At 37.7% G+C, this 19630-nt stretch overlaps 1 protein-coding gene across 1 annotated transcript in view; it reads left to right on the forward strand.

Moving 5' to 3' along the window:
• LOC310635988 (E3 ubiquitin-protein ligase RNF213-like) overlaps positions 1–19630 on the forward strand; it is an 88607-nt gene that overhangs the window by 19045 nt on the left and 49932 nt on the right. The window contains exons 6-18 of the mRNA XM_083355413.1: positions 2393–2610; positions 2969–3109; positions 3544–3702; positions 4149–5286; positions 6417–6610; positions 6747–6899; positions 7326–10904; positions 13210–13346; positions 13656–13754; positions 14069–14187; positions 17016–17150; positions 17266–17342; positions 18589–18724. Coding sequence (XP_083211539.1) covers positions 2393–2610; positions 2969–3109; positions 3544–3702; positions 4149–5286; positions 6417–6610; positions 6747–6899; positions 7326–10904; positions 13210–13346; positions 13656–13754; positions 14069–14187; positions 17016–17150; positions 17266–17342; positions 18589–18724 — 6285 coding nt within the window. The remainder of the gene's footprint in view (positions 1–2392; positions 2611–2968; positions 3110–3543; positions 3703–4148; positions 5287–6416; positions 6611–6746; positions 6900–7325; positions 10905–13209; positions 13347–13655; positions 13755–14068; positions 14188–17015; positions 17151–17265; positions 17343–18588; positions 18725–19630) is intronic.

The following is a 19630-nucleotide window of genomic DNA, read 5'->3' on the forward strand; positions in this document are numbered from 1 at the left end:
TAATGTGGTTGGCACCATTGAGATTGAGAAACAACAATATCTTTCTTTGTACTAGTCCTCTACCCATCACTCTAAGGATCTCTTGGTAATAGAAAGAGTTTGGGTGCAAGTGGAGAACCTGCTACTACTTCTGAACATTGACAAAGACTTTGAGGACTGTTTTGTTTTCTACTTTTGGATTTCAGCCATAGCTGCAAGTGCTATTTTGTGGGATCAGCAGGCAAATGCTTCCAGGGATTACTACCCATGGTGGTTTTGTTTTGGAGGTGTGTTATGAAGAGTCTGAATTTTTTAAGGCTGGAAGAAAGGAACGACAGGAATAGGCTACCCCTGGTCAGTCCAGTAATACCAATAGCACTTAGACTTATATACTGCTTCATAGTGCTTTACAGCCCACTCTGAGCGGTTTACAGAGTCAGCATATTGCTCCCAATATGAGTTCAGTCTGGATCCTCATTCTACTGAAGTTGGAAAGATGGAAGGCTGAGTCAACCTTGAGCTGGTCAGGATCTAATTCCGGGAGTGAGCAGTGAGTTAGCTTGCAATACGGCATTCTAAGCACAGTCTAATACACTGCATCCTGACCCTCCTTTCAGCTGTTAGCAGTGGCACTCTAGCTTTAGGCCAACTCAACACTGATCTGTGTTAGAAAGTGGTAAAATACTTCTGATCTGTATGACTTCTCTGCATTTGAAAATTATTTCTCAATTAAGCAGCAAAATGTTCATACGGTGTATTTCACATAGCTTGTTAGTATTGAGAGGCCTATTTCAGTAGCTGATCTTGTGACTTTTTTCATGTTTGTAAAGGATTAAGGAAGATGACCTGGGATGAGCTTGTTCTCTGCCATGGTGATCTTCACATATCCTCATATTCATGCAGACATGAAACAAAATAGTTTGTGCTTTGCCTTAAAAATAAGGAGAAAGGAACAAGGGTCAGTTTGATTCCCTTAGGAAAACTCCCAAAGGAGAAGGAAAAGGCTGCAGATGGGCTAGTATCAATATCAGACCACTCTCCTGTAACGGTGAGTTAAAGCACCATCAGAGAGGATTCTGGGGGAAAAGAATTTGAATAATGGAGGAGGTGGCTGTCAGGTAAAAGATGTGATGATGACTAAAATGGTTGTTGAACCTGGACTGTGATTTATTGGCTTCAGGTTGGTTAATAAACCTGAAATGGACCTAATTTGGATTTATGGTTGCTGAGAAAGATTGGGACAAGACTTGCCAAAGTTTTGAGAGGAGAGGACTGGGGAAAAGAGAGATGAAGGGGAACAGAATGATGGGGGACATAGCTAGATGACCCTGGGCTGCACCTGAGAATGAAGATAAATGAAACAAAATCATGCGTGCTAGAGAATAACCAGCCAGTCATCTGCCATTTCATCAACCTGAAAGTGAAAGGGACCTAGTAATCTCTGGGAGCTTCTGCCTGCTAATCAATTTAGGAAGCAGTTTTCTTGAACCTAAAAGAATAGAACTACGGTAGTAATCATAAGCTGAGTGAGGTGGGTTTTCATCAACTTAAAGCTTCCTGTGAAAGTGAGGAGCAGCTATCTACGTAAGTGTATTGCTGCCTTTTAATTTTTTTTAAATATAGTAGTTATTTTCTGCTCCAATTGAAATTTACTACATGTTCTTACATACTTTATTTACACAAATCAAGCTAAAGTGTAAATTTAAGGTATAAATAATGATGCAAAATACAAACAGGGAAAAAAAACACCCTACATCACAGGTGTCAAACTCGATCGCGTATCGTGATGTATCATGACTTTTTTTGCCTTTGCAGAGCCGGGATGGGCGTGACCTGCACATAACGCATCTGGCCTGTGGGATGCCAGTTTGACAAGCTTGTCCTACATTAATTAAATTCCAAATTACAATTACACTTGTTTTCCATTGCTTTCTTATTTAAATCCCAAACTTAACTACGTTATCTAGTTTAATCATAATAATTACGGTAAACTTCAGGATCATTTGTCTTGCTTTATCTGGGGAAAAAACTAATGTTTAAGGGAACTTTGGAATGTTCTATTTCTCCTCTATAATGTCCCAACAATTTTATATTAGTTAATTCTCTATTTAGAAGCAAAACCATTTAAAGTTCAGAGGACTAATTTCTAAAAATTGTTGCATCACACCTGGAACAAAATAGCCAGTGTGGAATGGAACATTTCCAATGTTCTTCAGAATGTGGGTTTTCATATCTCTATTTACCATTATTGCATTATTATCATTATTATTTATTTTTGTATAAAAAAATAAAAAAGCAGTTATAATTATAATTATAAGCCATCCTAGAAAGCACTTCAATACATCCAGGGAAGCCATTCACAGAATATAAATTTCCTTTTTACCTCATGAAGCACTTTCTTCCTTTCCATTAGACAAAAATGAGCTGAAAGTGTTTGTGGAGCTGGCTTCAATATCTGCAGGAGAGAATGACATGGATGTGGATCGTGTGGCTTGTTTCCATGATGCTGTGTTTGGCTACTCCTCCATGCTGTATGATTTAAAGCAAGAGGCAGGATTTGAGGAATTCATGAAGTGTTTGGAGAATATATGGAAAGCTCTGGAAAGTGATCACAACCTCCCCGCGAAGCTGGTAATTATTGTAGCAGCCTTGTATCTTTCCGTTACTCCCTGTGCATTTGATAAAGATGCTTTATGCTTATAGCATATTCATTAGTAAAAATATTCTTTGAACCTGAACTCTACAAGCCACTTAGGTGCTCTGCATTCAAAGAGAAGCACGGAGTTATGTTTTTCCACATGAAGTGCAGTTTGCATATTATGTCAATTGGTGATTTTAGTGAAATTAAACTAGGGTAAAATATGCTTGAAAGCCCAGAAAACAGTGGGGTAGAAATTTTAGAAGGTCTGCTTAAATTCTGTCTATTTTACCTGACTTAGGAAAGATACAAGCTAATGGGAATTATCCTTATCATATCTTCTCCCTATAGCATGATTCTGCAAGATACTTGGATTGGTTAAAAACTATCAAAGAGAGTCATGGCTCTGTGGAGTTGTCTTCTATATCCCTGGCAACCAGAATCAATGAGAAAGGAATCTACAGAATTAAGGCCCCAGTAGAGGGACAGAAGGTGAGACATTGCTTAAAAATGATTCCCAAACAGGTCTCTTTTTTCTTATTTTCTGCTAATTTCCACAAAACTATTTTTAAATGTTCTTTTGTGCATTTAATTTGTTTGCCTCTACTGCTGAACCAGCTCTATCTAGGTGGTGTAAAATAAAATAAGGATTAAAGAATGAAATATAGTAATATATGAAAAGGATATTATTGCATTAAATAGCCTGCTTGTAATGAAAAGGAGTTAGCAAAAAAAAGGTATTCATGCAATTTTTACCCCCATTAACATTTTAAATTGCAGCTCAACTATATTACAATCACGTTTAAGCATATTTGCTAATAAATTGCTTTCTTTATGAGTGTCTAATGTTTACTGAATTAAAACATTTTAAAAATGGGCAGTCTTCATTATGTCCTTGTACAGTATATATTATGTTTTGTTGTAAGGTTTGCCTGGACACTATTCTGGACCTGACTATCCAAGAAAGTCATGGGGACCAAGAGAATCGGACGTATTCTCTGGAAGAGCTTCAAGAACTGATGAACAAGCTGATGTTGATGTCTGGAAAAGAAGAACAAAGTGCACAAGTGGAGAAATTTTCTGAAGTAAGCTTCCTGAAGTAGCCTGATGCTAATTAACAAGAACTGATGATTTTATATACCCAAAGTATTTAAAATAGATATATTTTGTATATAAAGATTATTGCTTATTGCTCAATTGTAATAGCTATTACAATAGCTGTAATTGTAATGGTCAGGATTTTTCTTTGGGGAAAATGGGATTGTTTCATCTCTTTGTGATATTATATACCGGTATGTCTCATATCGGACCTTTGGATGGTAAAGCACATAGACACAGAATCTAATCATTTCTAGTAATAGTAAAATTGTTTCAATGCTACTACAGTGATTCAATATTGTAATAGCACAATGATCCCACTCTCATAGTCAGACATAGGCCTATGTCTTATTTTTTTGGCCCTTTCCTTGGTTGTTTAATAATGATTTGGATTCAATCTACTGTTGTGTTTTTGTTTGTATTCTTCACTCAGGTATTTTCTAACATTCAGAGGTTTGCCTTGTCCTTCATGAACCTTTATTCTGCTGGAAACATGCTTTTCCGAAACTGGATTGCTAACATATATTGCTCACCTGAGAGTCTGTTTTCCATTAATATGAACTTTAATTTAAATTCCATCTGTGGCCTTTGTGGAAGTGGAGATGTGGCAAAGGTTCTGCCAGCCATCTCCAGGAAGATGGAGAGTTTTCTGGAGAGGTGGAATCAGTTCATGTCTGAGAAGCGATCCCAGTATTTTTATCTGAATTATTACATGGCTGAACAGCTTGTATATTTATGCAAGGAGCTTGGTTCGGGGAAACCCAATGAATCTGCCTTAATGATGCTGTCTTTCATAAAACACAACTGCAGTAGACAAGATATTAAAGAAGTCTCCAAACTAGTGGTATCTGAAATACCAATGAGTTTAGATGTAACCTATGGACACCAGGCAAGTAGAAGAGAGGTGACTGAACACCTGGAGGAAATCTGGAGGTCCTACATGGAGAACATGGGTTTATTTTTTCCCCACTGCTTTGATTTTGAAACTCTTGGCAGATTCCTATCTACTTTGGCAGATTTAGAGAGAAGGAATGTTGAGCGAATGTTACCACAAGGTCTTCATTCTAGGCAGCCCAACCTCATTCTTTGCCATCGCTCTGAAATTTTGGTTTCTACAATTTCCATCTACATGAACAATCCAGAAGAGATGCTACCCTCTTATGATGAAGTCTTATTGTGTACACCACAAACCAGCTACGAGCAAGTGGAATTGTTTATGAGGCGATGCCTTACTCCAAACAAGAAAGAAAAGAAGATTTATACCTTACTCTTTGCAGATGAGTTGAGTTATGATGTTGGCTATAAGTTAGAGGAACTATACCAAAACCTACGTTTAAAACATACCAATGACTATCAATTAGTGATATTCTGCAATTGTGAGAGAGAAGACAACTATATCCCTTCTGTTTTTAGTAATTCCATCATTCACATGACCCCTCTTCGGTCCCTAAAAGACATCCAAAGTTATCTTGGGAAGCATTACAAAGCCACTGAGCTTGGAAATCCATCAACGTCTGTATTCAAGAATAATATGTGTGTTGGGATTGTATCTTCTGAAAGAGCTGGAATGGGTGAGAAAACCAGGTTCAAATAACCTCCAATCTTGGATATATAATCATAATTTAGCAAGAAAATGATCTATATTAGCGTAGTAGTTAATAATATTATTAATCGGGCTTGTTTATAAGAATTCTGTTTCAAACCATGTACTATTATGTTAATAATAGTAGCAATTTATGGTTAAGTAGTGCTATAGTTAATTGGAATTGTCATTTTAATTAACATGTAATGTGAATAGTTCTAAACTTCTTGCCCACTACACTGGAGAACTAGATTAAAAAAGGAATACATAAAAGCGACTCAGCTTAGAACTTATTTATATTATTTCTTTATTTATCTGAATTTATTATAACTGCCTAAATCCAAAGGACTGAGCAGTAGAAGCTGAGGAAGTAAATGTTTGTGGGCTTCAAATTTTGGCCTATTGAGAAAGCACTTTCTTTTTAAATGTATGTTTTAAAGCCTTTGCACTTTTATGCACAATAAGGAAACAAACCAACAACAACAAAAAAAGAAACATCTTCCTCCTGTTAAAAAAGAAGTAAAAAATCTCCAGGTTCAACTGCCCTTATTGTTCTGCCCACCACAATCTTTACAACTCTATGATGTGTGGTCCTCAGTCACTGTATTTAGTTTCTTCAGTTAGAGAAATAGTGTATTGTATTTTGTTATATGTATGAAAAATACAGATTCATAAGTCCTGCCTGTCCATACCTTCATTATAAATAAGAATCTTATCTAACAGGAGCCATTCTTGTGAGATAGAAATACATGTGTTTGATGGTTTGATATTTCAGCAAACCTGTATGCATCATAGAAACACAATATATTTTTATGGGGCCACAATGATAGATTCAGTATTTCAGCAGTATACTGCTAGATTCAGCAGAAAACCCTAGGTTACTTTTTGAAAAGTTACTTTTGAAAAGAACCAAAGGGGATTTTAAAAAGATTTAATTTATTCTGATCTTTATTTTTAACTGGATTGGTTTTCTTTGATGTTCCTTATATTCTCTATATTAGTTGCTAGGCATTTGTATAGACTACAGTATGTGAATTCTCAGTCTCAAATGAATTAGTTATTTTATTTTTATTTTTCCTGTCAATATCTTAAATGCTTTTTTTTTGTTAAAAACGATAGGAAAATCTCTCTATATAAAGAGGCTGCATCAAAAAATGAAAGCGCAACTGCAAGGACACAGAGTTCCTTTAAGAACTATTCGGCTGATTGATCCTCATGTAAATGAAAGAAAAATCCTGAATTCTCTGTTTCTACTCCTGGACCAAAAGTCCCAGAAACGGCCTATGATTCTGCATTTTGATATTACTTCTTCTGTGAGTATGTCACAGTTTTGATTGATGAGATTTCCCTTTTCATCCAATACATCCTTTTGTGAGAAGATACTCTTATATCTAGAGGAGGAACATCCCTGTTTATTTGTATGGTCCTTATGTTTCTGTATTCTTCCAGGTTCAGACTGGCATTTCAGAATTTTTGTTCAAGCTCTTCATCTTACGGTATCTGGAAGATACAGATGGGAAAATTTGGCTCCGGAAACAGTGCCACCTCTATGTTGCAGAAATTCTGCAACCGTCCCCCTCACCAAAAAAACAAAGAGGATCTGTAAGTACATCCAGAGGCATAGAATATATATTTGCTGTGTTTTTAGTATTTTGGAGCAGAATTTTAAACTGGTTTCTGTAAGACAATGGAGAAAATAGGGATTTCCCCTTAGTTGTATCTACGGAATGTCTTAAGGAAAAAAAAACTACAAGGGACAGAGGGAAAAACATCTCCCTACATGGGATTAAAGTGAAACTGTCTGCAAGGGACTGAACATTTTTTTCTTCCATGGACTCTTAAAGAGATTTTTCCATAATCTCTTGTAGCAAAGAAATAATTCTGTTCGTAGTAATTACAATTCTGCAGTATTGACAAACCACTTCCATAGTACAAAATTAAAATACAGCTTGTGAAATAGGAGAATAAATTCAAAACCTTTTGATTGTATTATAACTCCTTCCTTTTCTCCCTCTGGTCTTTTTTCAGAAATCTCCAGGGTTGAACTATAGTTTCCTTGATGTATTACCCCAAGTAACTTGCAGATCTCCTAAAGAAGTACTGGACAAGGGTATTCAGAATTTATTTCATGACAGCAGTGATCCTGGAGTAGATCAAGCAATGTTCTTTAGTGAAGCTTTTCAGAGACCATTCCAGTATTTGATAAGAGAAAACAGAGGTGAAAATCTTGATGTGTTCCAATATAGAAAAGGCTCAGTGGAAGGGACTCCAGGAGAATGCCTACAGCTGTTCTTGATCTACTGTGGAGTGATAGATCCTTCTTGGTCAGAACTTAGAAACTTTGCTTGGTTTCTTAATCTTCAACTGAGAAATTGTGAAACCTCTCTTTTCTGTAATGCTGAATTTGTCCAGGAGACTTTGCAGGGCTTTAAAAATTTTGTGGTCAAATTCATGATTTTAATGGCAAAAGATTTTGCAACTCCTTCACTTAACATTTCTGATGAAAGCCCTGGAATGCAAGATTTTGGAGAGGTTACTGAGGAAGCTCTTGCTCCATTTTTGCTTCGGAAAAAGTGGGAATCTGAACCCCATCCATACATATTCTTCAATGAGGACCGTGTATCTATGACTTTCATTGGCTTCCATCTCCAGCACAATATCAATGGCAGGATTGATGCCATCAATCCTTTGAATGGCAATATTATCAAGAGAAATGTCATGACCCCTCAGCTGTACATGGGATTAGTTCGTCAAAAAGTTCCATTCAATATTAATTTTGATGCATTGACCAGAGATCAGAAAATTGAGAAACTTTGCATGGTCTTGGGGATTGAGGGGCCAACTGATCCTGATGAAACTTATGAACTTACAACAGACAATATACTAAAAATGCTTGCCATTGAAATGAGATTTAGGTGTGGAATTCCTGTTGTCCTGATGGGAGAAACTGGCTGTGGAAAAACCAGGCTTATAAAATACCTGTGTGAACTGCGTAAGATTGGTGTAGATGCTGATAATATGAAGCTTGTCAAAGTTCATGGAGGTACCACAGCAGATGCGATCTATGCTAAAGTGAGGGAAGCTGAAGATATGGCAAAAGACAATAAGTTGAATTATCAGTTTGACACAGTTTTATTTTTTGATGAAGCCAACACCACAGAAGCTGTCAGCTGCATCAAGGAAGTGTTATGTGACCACACAATAGAAGGACAGCCTTTACTGCCCGGCTCAGGTTTACAGATCATAGCTGCATGCAATCCTTATCGCAAACACACACCAAAAATGATCCAACGCTTGGAGTCAGCTGGACTGGGTTATCGTGTCAAGGCAGAGGACACCAGTGAAAAGCTTGGCTCCATTCCCCTTAGGCAGCTTGTTTACCATGTCCATGCACTCCCACCAAGCATGATACCTCTGGTGTGGGATTTTGGGCAATTGAACAATATCACTGAAAAACTATGCATCGAACAGATTGTGCAAAAGCTTGCCAAGTCGATCAAAATGTCCGCTAATGAGATCCAAATGATTATTGAGGTGCTTTTTGAGTCACAGACCTACATGAGAAAGCAGAAAGACGAATGCAGCTTTATCAGCCTCAGAGATGTCGAACGCTGTGTGGAAGTCTTCAAATGGTTTCACGGCCACAGTGAACATCTTATTGAACATCTGGAGAAGTATCTGGAAAGTAATCCCCCTAAAAGTGTAATTCAGAGAGACAGAATAATTTGGTCTTTGATTCTTTCAGTTGCTGTTTGCTACCATGCTTCCCTGGAACAGAAAGAGGCATACTGGAGAGTAATCTGCGAAATATTTCCAGAACCATATGATAATGAAAAAGTAGTTCTTGAAGAAATTAGCTTAGTTCAGGATCTTTTTTTGAGTGGTGTGCCTGTGAGGGAAAGAATAGCAAAAAACCTAGCTTTGAAGGAAAATGTGTTCATGATGGTAATCTGCATTGAACTTAAAATCCCTTTGTTTCTTATTGGGAAGCCGGGCAGCTCAAAATCTCTTGCCAAGACCATCGTGGCTGATGCCATGCAGGGTCAAGCAGCATATTCTGACCTTTATAAGGAACTTAAGCAGATCCATTTGGTGTCTTTTCAGTGCAGCCCCCATTCAACCCCTGAGGGGATCATAAATACTTTCAAACACTGTGCTCGTTTCCAGGAAAAAAAAAACCTTAGTGAATATGTTTCGGTGGTTGTATTAGATGAAATTGGATTGGCAGAAGACTCTCCCAAAATGCCTCTGAAGACCCTTCACCCTCTCTTAGAAGATGGTTGCATTGATGATGATCCACGTCCTCACAAAAAAGTTGGCTTCGTTGGGATATCTAACTGGGCCCTAGATCCAGCTAAGATGAATCGAGGAATCTTTGTATCTCGTGGAGACCTGAATAAAAATGAACTCATAGAAAGCGCAAAAGGTATTTGCTCTTCAGAACCTTTTGTGCTACAAAGAGTTGAGCGTTTCTTTCCTATCTTTGCAAACGCATATGAAGACATTTGTAAGAAACAAAATAAGGCATTTTTTGGATTGCGTGACTATTACAGTCTTGTAAAAATGTTTTTTGCTTTGACAAATAATTCTAATAGCATTCCAGGTCCCAGTAAAATAGCAGAGGTAGTTCTCCGAAATTTCAGTGGCAAAGAAGGTGCTGAAGTCTTGGATACTTTTATGTCTAAGATTCCAGAAGGAGGAGATGAAAATTATAATGATATCAGTACAATTGATTTAGTTGAGCAGAACATTTATAGCGATTACCAGGATGGTGAATGCCGATATCTGCTAGTATTAACAGAAAATTATGCAGCGCTTCAGATTCTCCAACAGCGTTTCTTCAGAGATGCTCAACCAGAAATTATTTTTGGTTCCAGCTTTCCCAAAGATCAAGAATACACTCAGATTTGCAGGAACATAAACCGAGTAAAAATTTGCATGGAGACTGGGAAGATGGTTGTTCTTCTCAACCTACAAAACCTTTATGAGAGCCTCTATGATGCCCTCAATCAGTATTACGTCCAACTTGCTGGTCAAAAATATGTTGACTTAGGTTTGGGGACCCATCGAGTGAAATGCAGAGTGCATCCCAAGTTTCGACTGATTGTCATCGAGGAGAAAGAGGTGGTGTACAAGCAGTTTCCCATCCCACTGATTAACCGGCTTGAAAAGCACTATCTGGATATTAATACCGTAATGAACAAGTGGCAAATGAACATTGTGGAAGACCTAAAGAAATGGGTGGATGACTTTGTAGCAGTTAAAACTGAGAAATATCTTATGGGTCAACAAACATACACGCCTTCTGATGTTTTCATTGGCTACCATTCAGACTCTTGCGCTTCGGTTGTCCTACAGGTGACCGAAAACCTGAAAGGGTCTCTTCTTCCTGAACAGCTAAGGCACAAAGTGCAAGAGCAGGCCCAGCTGGTCCTCTTGAACTGTGCCACCCCAGACTCTGTAGTCCGTCTCGGTGACTCTAAACTGGACTTTTTAAGAGAAAACTTGGCTGAGATATACTTTCAGCAACAGCAACACACTTCCTTTGCCGAATTTTTGCATGGATGCCTTCGGTCAGACTCTGGAGGCCATACGGTGTTTGTTGAGGTAAACTGCAATTAAAGTCTTTCTTCCTGTCCCCCCCCCCCACTGTACCCCTTTTTCTCATATTCATAAATATGATGAATTCTTAAAACTGGCATGATATACGACAAGAGTTGTTTAAAGACAATTTTGAAATGCTCTAAATTAGAATGCATTTCTATTATCCTTAGGAGTTAGGGCTAGTAACTTTATATTTTGTTTTGGAGATTATAGATGCAAACAGTTTTCAAGATTTTGGTCTATCTCGATAAAAATAACAGCATGGGGAAAAGTAATACTTTTTACTAAGTCTAGGCTATTGAGATGATGATTAATACTATCATCTGTACTCACAGGGCAATCTTTGTTGTTTAATAGGTTGTAGAAAATGGCTTCTTCTGATGTAATCATAGAACTACTCCAATAATATTAATATAGAAAGCTTCAAGCTTGTGTGTTTAGCTGAGGGAAGGATACCTTGGGGCTACTTGTGACTGGATTTGAACGTCCAATGGTCGTTTCCCCCTCCCCCCCAATACATGCCAGAACTTCATGTATTTATCAACACAGCAGCATTTACGGCTAGTTGCAGCATTCCATATCATGTGGCCACATTTTATGATGGATTTACCAAAATCTGACACTTTTCACAAAAAATGTGCCCCTAGCAAACGATTGGTTTGCTTAATGACCATGGCATTCACTTAACCATGGATTCACTTAAAGACTGCCTCAAAAAGCATTGTACAATTTGTTAACAATCGTCATGACTTATGATCATGATGGGCAGGCTCCATTACAGCTGTAATTTTAGGACTACGTGTACCCAAAGCTTGCTATGGTTTCTTTATATTAGTGAATTGTTATTTTCCACAAATTTGGATGGCTGCTGTGTTATTGTATAGTTTGGATATACCCTGAATACTGTTAGATACAAAAATAGTCACAAATTGAAATCTACTCTGTTTGAGTTGCAAATAGAAAAGAAGGTTATTAGACTTCACAACAAAGTCTAAAAAGTAACTGTTTCGAAAGTGTGGTGGATTAAGGAAGGCAAACAATGCAATGTAGCCAAGCACTGAACCACACCCCAAATTCCAAAATCACATATTATTATACATCCTATCGTGATGCCCCATTCCCTCCCCCATGGCCCCATTGGCTTAGGCTTTGGAGGTTACAATCTATCAGAAGCGCCTAAACAGAATACATTATCCCTGCCCCTGTTTGCTTACATTATACTAATAAGATCCCTCCCCTACTATCAATTCTAGAGGAGAGATGTCTCCCATTTTCTACACCTGCCAGGGGTACCAGGCACCAGAGGGTACTTAAAAACAACTCCTAGATGGTGACTCACACTGGGCCCCATGGTAACTCCTGTTCTCCCCCTCCTCCACTTGAGGCTTGTATTTTTCCCCATATACTCAAAGCATCTACTCAGGCAATTGATTATAAAATGATTATTATAAAATATAAAATATGATTACATGATAATACTAAAAGCATATATATTTTTATTTTTAAATTTCTTCACTACTTCCAGTTATTTTCCACAGTACTAAATGTTTTGAAATGAAAAATACATGCAGGAAATATTTAGGATGTTAGAAATGCACTTTCTGGTCAGAATCCCAAGATTCAAGAAGACTCTAGCTGAGCAAATTGAAATAAGACTTTGTCTTCAGAATGTTTTCCTAGCATGTCCATATGTAGCAGAAATGCTGAGAAACCAGTGTTTTTCTTTCAATGTAAGAGTCTGGAATGTTTGAAGTAGAGCATAGCTTTCCTTGGAACAAACGAAGGACTAGTTCAGGATTATTTCTGAGTAATAGAACAAAGGAATTTGCTATACAAATTTAGATAATAAATAAATAAAATGTTAATAAATAAAATTTCTAAACTAAAATGATTAGAAGTTACCTGATCTTTTTGTAACCAGCTAATTGATAGTGTCACTCAGATCCTTTCCGATTTTATGCCAAGTCCCAAAGCCTATACTGGTAGCCATTGTTAAATGACTGCCTCATTTAATTATGATGGTGATGAAGAATATTCACATTTATGATTTTCATAGGTGTGTAAAGCCAATGAAAGCTGAAATAAGCTCATAAGCAAAGTCAAGATTTCACTTAGCAATTGCTTCACTTAACAACCAAGTTGCTGTTCCCAATTGTGGTCTCTAAACGAGAGTCACCTGTATGCGTAGGAGAAAGGAAGGGAAGAAAATATTTCTACTTGGATAATAAAAAAACAAGAGACTGCATGACCATCCTGTGAAAACTTTGTTCATATTTGACAGAAAAACCTGCTGTCTTACCTGTTACAGATCACAACCTTCTCCAGGCTCCTGACTGCAGCAGACACAGAGATTTTGAAGGCAGAATTGCAGCGTGATTCAGACAGCCTGAAAGTTTTGTTCTTGCAACAATTTGACACGGAGTACTCGTTTTTAAAGGATATTCAGTGAGTTTTCATCATCCACAATGGTTGCAGAATAACGTAGATTTGTATGTTTCTTTATATTTCTTTTTTTGAAGTGACATAAAAGTGCTTGTCATAAAATAAATGATTAATAGAATAAATTTCATATGATAAGAGGAGTTTTATAATTGAATTGTAAAATGTAAATTGGAGGATTGCAATGAAGTTATGTTCCTGTTCAAACTGCTGGAGTGTTTGGTGAGGTGACCTTGTTTTAAATAAATCAAGGTCTGGATGCGAGTGATCCGTTCTTTCTGCAACAAAGTGAAGCTCATTTCTGTATTTTCTCAGGAATTTTTTTGCTGTGAGGGCAGATGGGAGTAAAATCCTTATTATTCAGACTGACTTTGAAAATGGATCGCTCAGTGCCCAGCTCATTGCCTCAGCCAGGTAAGTTACCTGTTAGGCAAGACTATTAGATAAGCAATACTGAGCATATAATCAATTAATAGTTGCTGTGATATGTTTATTTAACCGTAATTATAAGCCAGCCAAGTTCATAGATTTTTACATAGTCCAATAAATACTCCAGGCCAATATTCTAATTTCATGGAGAACTATCTCCACCTATTTATCATACATCAGAATGAGGTGGGGAAATAAACTTGATCTCTCTTGAAATAATAGGAGCTGTCGGGCAGGTGAATATAGAGACTTTACTTTAACTTCACAAAAGAATGATGCCTATTTCTCTTTCCTTGCAGGTATTCAACTGTTAATGAAGTCAACAAAATACAGAAGAATCAAGCCAGGGTGTTTGTAATTTTCATCACTAAGCTGTCACGAATTGAAGGAGGAAGTTCCTATATAGGATTTCACGGAGGTAGGTTGGCTTAAAGAACAAGGAAGCTGGAGGTTTATTCAAGGGGATGCTATGGCATCAGGGTTGCTTCCTGCTTCCTCTCACAAATGGTCCCAGCAATGTGATTTACGAATTACTGCAGTATAGAAAGAGATGTGCTTCTAATCTAGGGCTACAAATAAGATGAAAATGTTATGTCATTTCTGTGCAAGAAAATTTTCTTGTGTATCATTCATAAATACAGCTGTTTTTCCCCACATTGTTAGAAAAATATTTTGAGCAGCTCTGTAAGTGCATCAAGGTATGAAGCTCGTTTCATTTCTATATGTTATTTATTACATAGAGATTCCTTTTATTACTTACGCTGAGCTTGTCGATCAGAAGGTCAGCAGTTTGGCGGGTCGAATCCCGAGTGTCGCATAACGGAGTGAGCGCCTGTTACTCATCCCAGCTTCTGCCAACCTAGCAGTTCGAAAGCATGTAAAAATGCAAGTAGAAAAATAGGGACCACTACGGTGGGAAGGTAGCAGCGTTCCGTGCGCCTTTGGCGTCTAGTCATGCCAGCCACATGACCACGGAGACGTCCTTGGACAAGCGCTGGCTCTTCGGCTTTGAAACGGAGATGAGCACCGGCCCCTAGAGTTCGAAACGACTAGCACGCATGTGCGGAGGAACCTTTACCTTTACCTTTTTTACAGTACTGATTGTGTTCATTGTCAAGATAGCTCTGAAATAAATCAGGATGGGACCCTCAGCCTATAGGTTGCCAAACCCCTTTTTGGTTGTCCACAATGCACCGTCAGAAAAGATCACAAAACCTTGGTGACAAAAATTGCTGAAAACTGATTTGGTTTCTTGCTATATGTAATTGGGAAACATGAAAACTATATGCTATTAAATAAGTTTAATGCAGTTAACTTTACTCCTCCAATTCCGAGTTTCCTGAATTACAAAAGAAAAAGTAAATCCCTACTGTCATTATTGGATCTCAGTCCACTAAAAAAAACAACATAAATGTATGGAGTTCAGGCGGTATAGGGAAACATTCTTGCTTAAATTTAGTCATATTTCTGTTCAGGATATATACTGTTAGTGCATATTCCTCAAGTTTGTTCAGCCATAAATATTTACATATCCATTATGCTATTCCCTTTTGGGATAAATGAAGTTATGCAGTATGTACGAAACGAATAAAAGAAGGCTTAAAGCAGACATGTCAAACACAAGGCCCGGGGGCCAGATGTGTCCTGCAAAGTGGTTTCATGTGGCCCCCGAAGCCATCCTGGAAACAGTGAGGGAATGGCCCTTGCTGCCTTGGCCCTGGCCCAGAGACTCTCCTTCTGCCAGAGTCCCCCAGATCTGTCCCACTCCTGCCCAGGCCCCCATAGGCACCCTTGATGCCAATGATGTAGAGCTGGCGATGCCCACCCAGTAGGCCATACGCACTCCAGCCACGCCCACCCAGTAGGCCACACCCACCCTGGCCCCCCCCACCCGCCCCCCCTGAGGGCAACCACAATGCTGATGTGGCCCTCAATGAAACTGAGTTTGACACCCTTGGCTTGAAGGAAAGCCAACTCAAATCAATTTTTTATGGCCAAAGGACCATCAAAAAAGTCAAAGAAAACAACACAGAAAAAATAAGGAAGTGTAAGTCCATCACATCCTTATGTCCATTGCCTTTTGTTCTTCGGCTTGTATTTTAAGACAAAAATCATACATGTGGTTTAAGAAATATCAGGATTTTGTTGAAGTTAAATACTTTGACATGGGAAAATATTATTTGAATATTTTTATTTATTTATATCTCCCCTTTATTATTTTTACAAATAACTCAAGGCAGTGAGCATACCCCAAACACCCTTTTCCTCCTATTTTTCCCCACAACAACAACCCTGAGGTGAGACAGGGTGAGAGAGAGAGTGACTGGCCCAAAGTCACCCAGCTGACTTTCAAGCCTAAAGGCGGCATTAGAATTCATGGTTTCCTGTTTTCTAACCTGGTATCTTAATCACTGGACCAAACTGGCTCTCTATATAAAACATCTCTTAATTTTGGAGAGGTCTTCTACTTCATGTTGCTATAAATGCAAAATCTATTTTCCCATCTTTTTTTCTTAATAGAAATATAAAGCTATACAAGTAGTCCTCAACTTATGACCACAATTGTCGCTCAGTGAGAAATGTGTTAAGTGAGTTGTCCCCACTTTATGACTTTTCTTACCACATCTGTTAAGTGAATAACTGCAGCTGTTAAATTAATAACAGGGTTGTTAAGTGAATGTGGTATCCCCATTGACTTCGCTTGTCAAAACGTCGGAAAATATGATCACATGACCCTGGGACACTGCAACTGTCATAAATACATGCCAGTTGCCAAGCATCTGAATATAAATCACATGACCATGGGGATGCTGCAACGGTCATAGCTGTGAAAAATGGTCATGTTATTTTTTTTCAGTGCCATTGTAACTTTGAATGGTCACTAAATGAACTGTTGTAAATCGAGGATTACCTGTAATAAAAATAGTATACTCCTTCAGACTTTTGTAATATTTTTCCCCCTGACTTCTCCATGATTTCTTTGGAAGCTAACTTATTTGTTGGTTTCCCAATATCCTGTCATTTTCCCTGAGACATATGATTGGCCAAAATGAAAGGACGTATTTAACTTAAATTTTATACACAATATCCACACGTTAATTGAATGAAGGCCCTTGCTGTTATGTGGTAAGAGATACATTATTGTATTATCCTGCCCTTCCCTGCGTTAAGGTTAAGTGGTTTTCCTCAGAAACGAATATTATGGAATACAGGTAATAGCTGTGACATCTCATCTGTTGTTTTCAGGGCTGTGGCAGTCTGTGCATATTGATGATCTAAGAACCTCCAAGGACATGGTCTTGAATATAACATCCCTCCGAAGCATCACCGTCAGCCAGCTGTTTTCTGAAAATATGGGAGAGTCTGCAGAGAATCCTGAAAGTAAGTTCCAACTACATGCTTATGTAGTGCTTAATTCCAACAGTTTGTAGTAATTCCCATCATCGTTTTTACAGTCAGGTAGCATTCCTGTACGAGACTTACTTTATCTTTGTAGCTGCAGGGACAGAGGAAGAAGAAGAAATAGAGGAAATGGAAGTGGGGGCATCACCAATATCCAAACCAGAAATACTTGTAAGTCTTAATATGCCTCACTCATTCAATTTGATCTCAGGGCCAATGATGTTCTTCTTTGTAACAACTTGCTTTTTTTGTTCAGTGAAATTGATTATAGAAATAACATAACACATGTTTTTCACATATTTGTATCTAGATACTTATGATTAGCTATCTGTTCTAGTCTTGGGATGATTCACACATTGCCCTATTTGAGTAACATGCATAAAGATCGGATATAATTCTTAATTTGTGATCACTCCATAGGGATCACTATTTGTGATCTTTATGATAGCTCTGTTAGCTACTGTTTCAGAAGATTATATAGATGGGCAATAACGTATGCCCTTTCAGTTATGCAAAGGTGTTCTTTTGTATCTGTTTTCTCTAGAAATTGAACTTTCTATACCTGGCTGCCTACCTCCCTAGTTCCTAGTGCTGCATTGTTTTTATTTTACTAAGGTGTTTATCCAGGCAAGATCTTTTTCTTTTTCGATACCTGGGTGATTGTTTCTCCTTTGTGCTCCCAGGCATTTGGGTGAATCCAGAAGTGGGCATCTTAGAGCACCAGAGCCTTATCTGGCCCTCAAACTCTGGTTTTTTGTTTTTTTGTGAAAAAGTTGATGAAAAAAAGGCTGATGTAATTTCCTCCTCTTGTATAGTGGAAAAGTAAAAGTAGTGCTATGTAAAACAATTGAAACGATTGTTCTGATCCCAGTGGTTGTGATAAAATGTTGGTCTGACCATAAGAGAAATGTCCTGGACACCAAATGGCCCTGTTTCAAGCTTGGAATACCCTTTTTCAACTTGAAAAGGCTCTTTTGCACTTAGAACTTTTCTGCTGATAAAAAGCACTGTTTCCCACTGTTAGTTGGGGGAAAAACTTGACATGTAACTCCTAGTAAAATACAGCATAGAGAAAACAATAAACCAAATACCAAAGAAAATTTCTAGGAATCCTCCCGCAGGGAAGGGAAACATAATGGTCCTGCTGGACACTTGAATTATTATCTCATACTTTTCAAATGTGACGCTCAATTCAACTATCAAAAGGCTGTCCAGCTCAGTTTAATCAGATGCTCATTCACATCTCAAGGGATCTGATAACCATAGAGGAGATTACTGTACATGTTTCAAGATATACTAATAGGTTTTTAAGGTGATAAGATAAGATAATGCTTATTGCCATTTTTTTTACTGTAGGCACAACAGCACACATCAAAAATGAAACTAATGTTTTTTTTCTTCTTCTGTGTCTGGAAAGTCTCAGGTGTTGGATACTACCGTTCTTTTGAGGAGTTGTGTTCAAAGTGCTGTCGGCATGCTAAGAGACCAAAATGAGGAAGCTGGTCGTAGCGCTAAGAGAATTGAAATTCTTCTTAGCCTCCTATCTGAGGAAGGTATATAATACAAATGTGTCCAGAAGGAGCATGGTCTTTTGTTAAAGTGAAAGATATTTTAATGCAAGTTCCTCATGCTATATTATATGAATGCTCAGGATACTGAATGTACAATAAGGGATAAAATAAAGGATCAGTTTCTGTTTTATAATTCTTAGAATGTATTTGCTCTGTTTGTGACTGTGTTTGACTAGACCCCCATAGAAAATCAAAAGATGAGAGCTTGCCTTCCTCCTACAGTTATTTGGAAGTGTCAAGTAAGTGTGTGTGTGTGTTTGTGTATGTGTTGATGAAGCAGATTGTTGTTAGCCTGAATCAATCCACTATAGGATGATGCTTCTTCATTAAAAATTATGGACCATAATCTACACCCTTGTTGAATGTGAATTGGTAGATCAATCATTTTATTTCCCAGTCTAGGGTGAGAGAAAGTGAATGTATAGGAATCCTATAGAATAGAGGAATCCTGCAAAAGGAGAAGGGTTTCAGTCTTATTCACAGCTGCATAATGACTCTTCTTCCCCATGCCTGGTATTTATTTATAGCATACCTTTATTTATAGCCTACCTTTATAGCATACCATTAATAGTGGTGAAATAAGTGGCATCACTAAGTAGTTAAAGAATAGAAAACAGAAAAGGAATAAACCGATACTTCTCACAGTGGGTGTGTAGACTGCAAACAATTCTTAAATAATCTTAAATTATTGAGGGAAATGCCCAAGTTTGTAAGTCATGTAGCTCTTCTTATGGAAGCAAATCTATGATTTTATGTAGGGTCATCAAGCAAAAGACCAGGAAACATTAATTTAGATCCAAAATCTGAATTACCCATCAGTCATTTCTTTCATGTTCTTTGAAATATATTCCTAAAAAGTGGCTGTAAAATTTTTATAAAAATAAAAAT

Source organism: Vipera ursinii (genome assembly GCF_947247035.1).
Source record: "Vipera ursinii genome assembly, chromosome: 2".
Lineage (NCBI taxonomy): Eukaryota > Metazoa > Chordata > Lepidosauria > Squamata > Viperidae > Vipera > Vipera ursinii.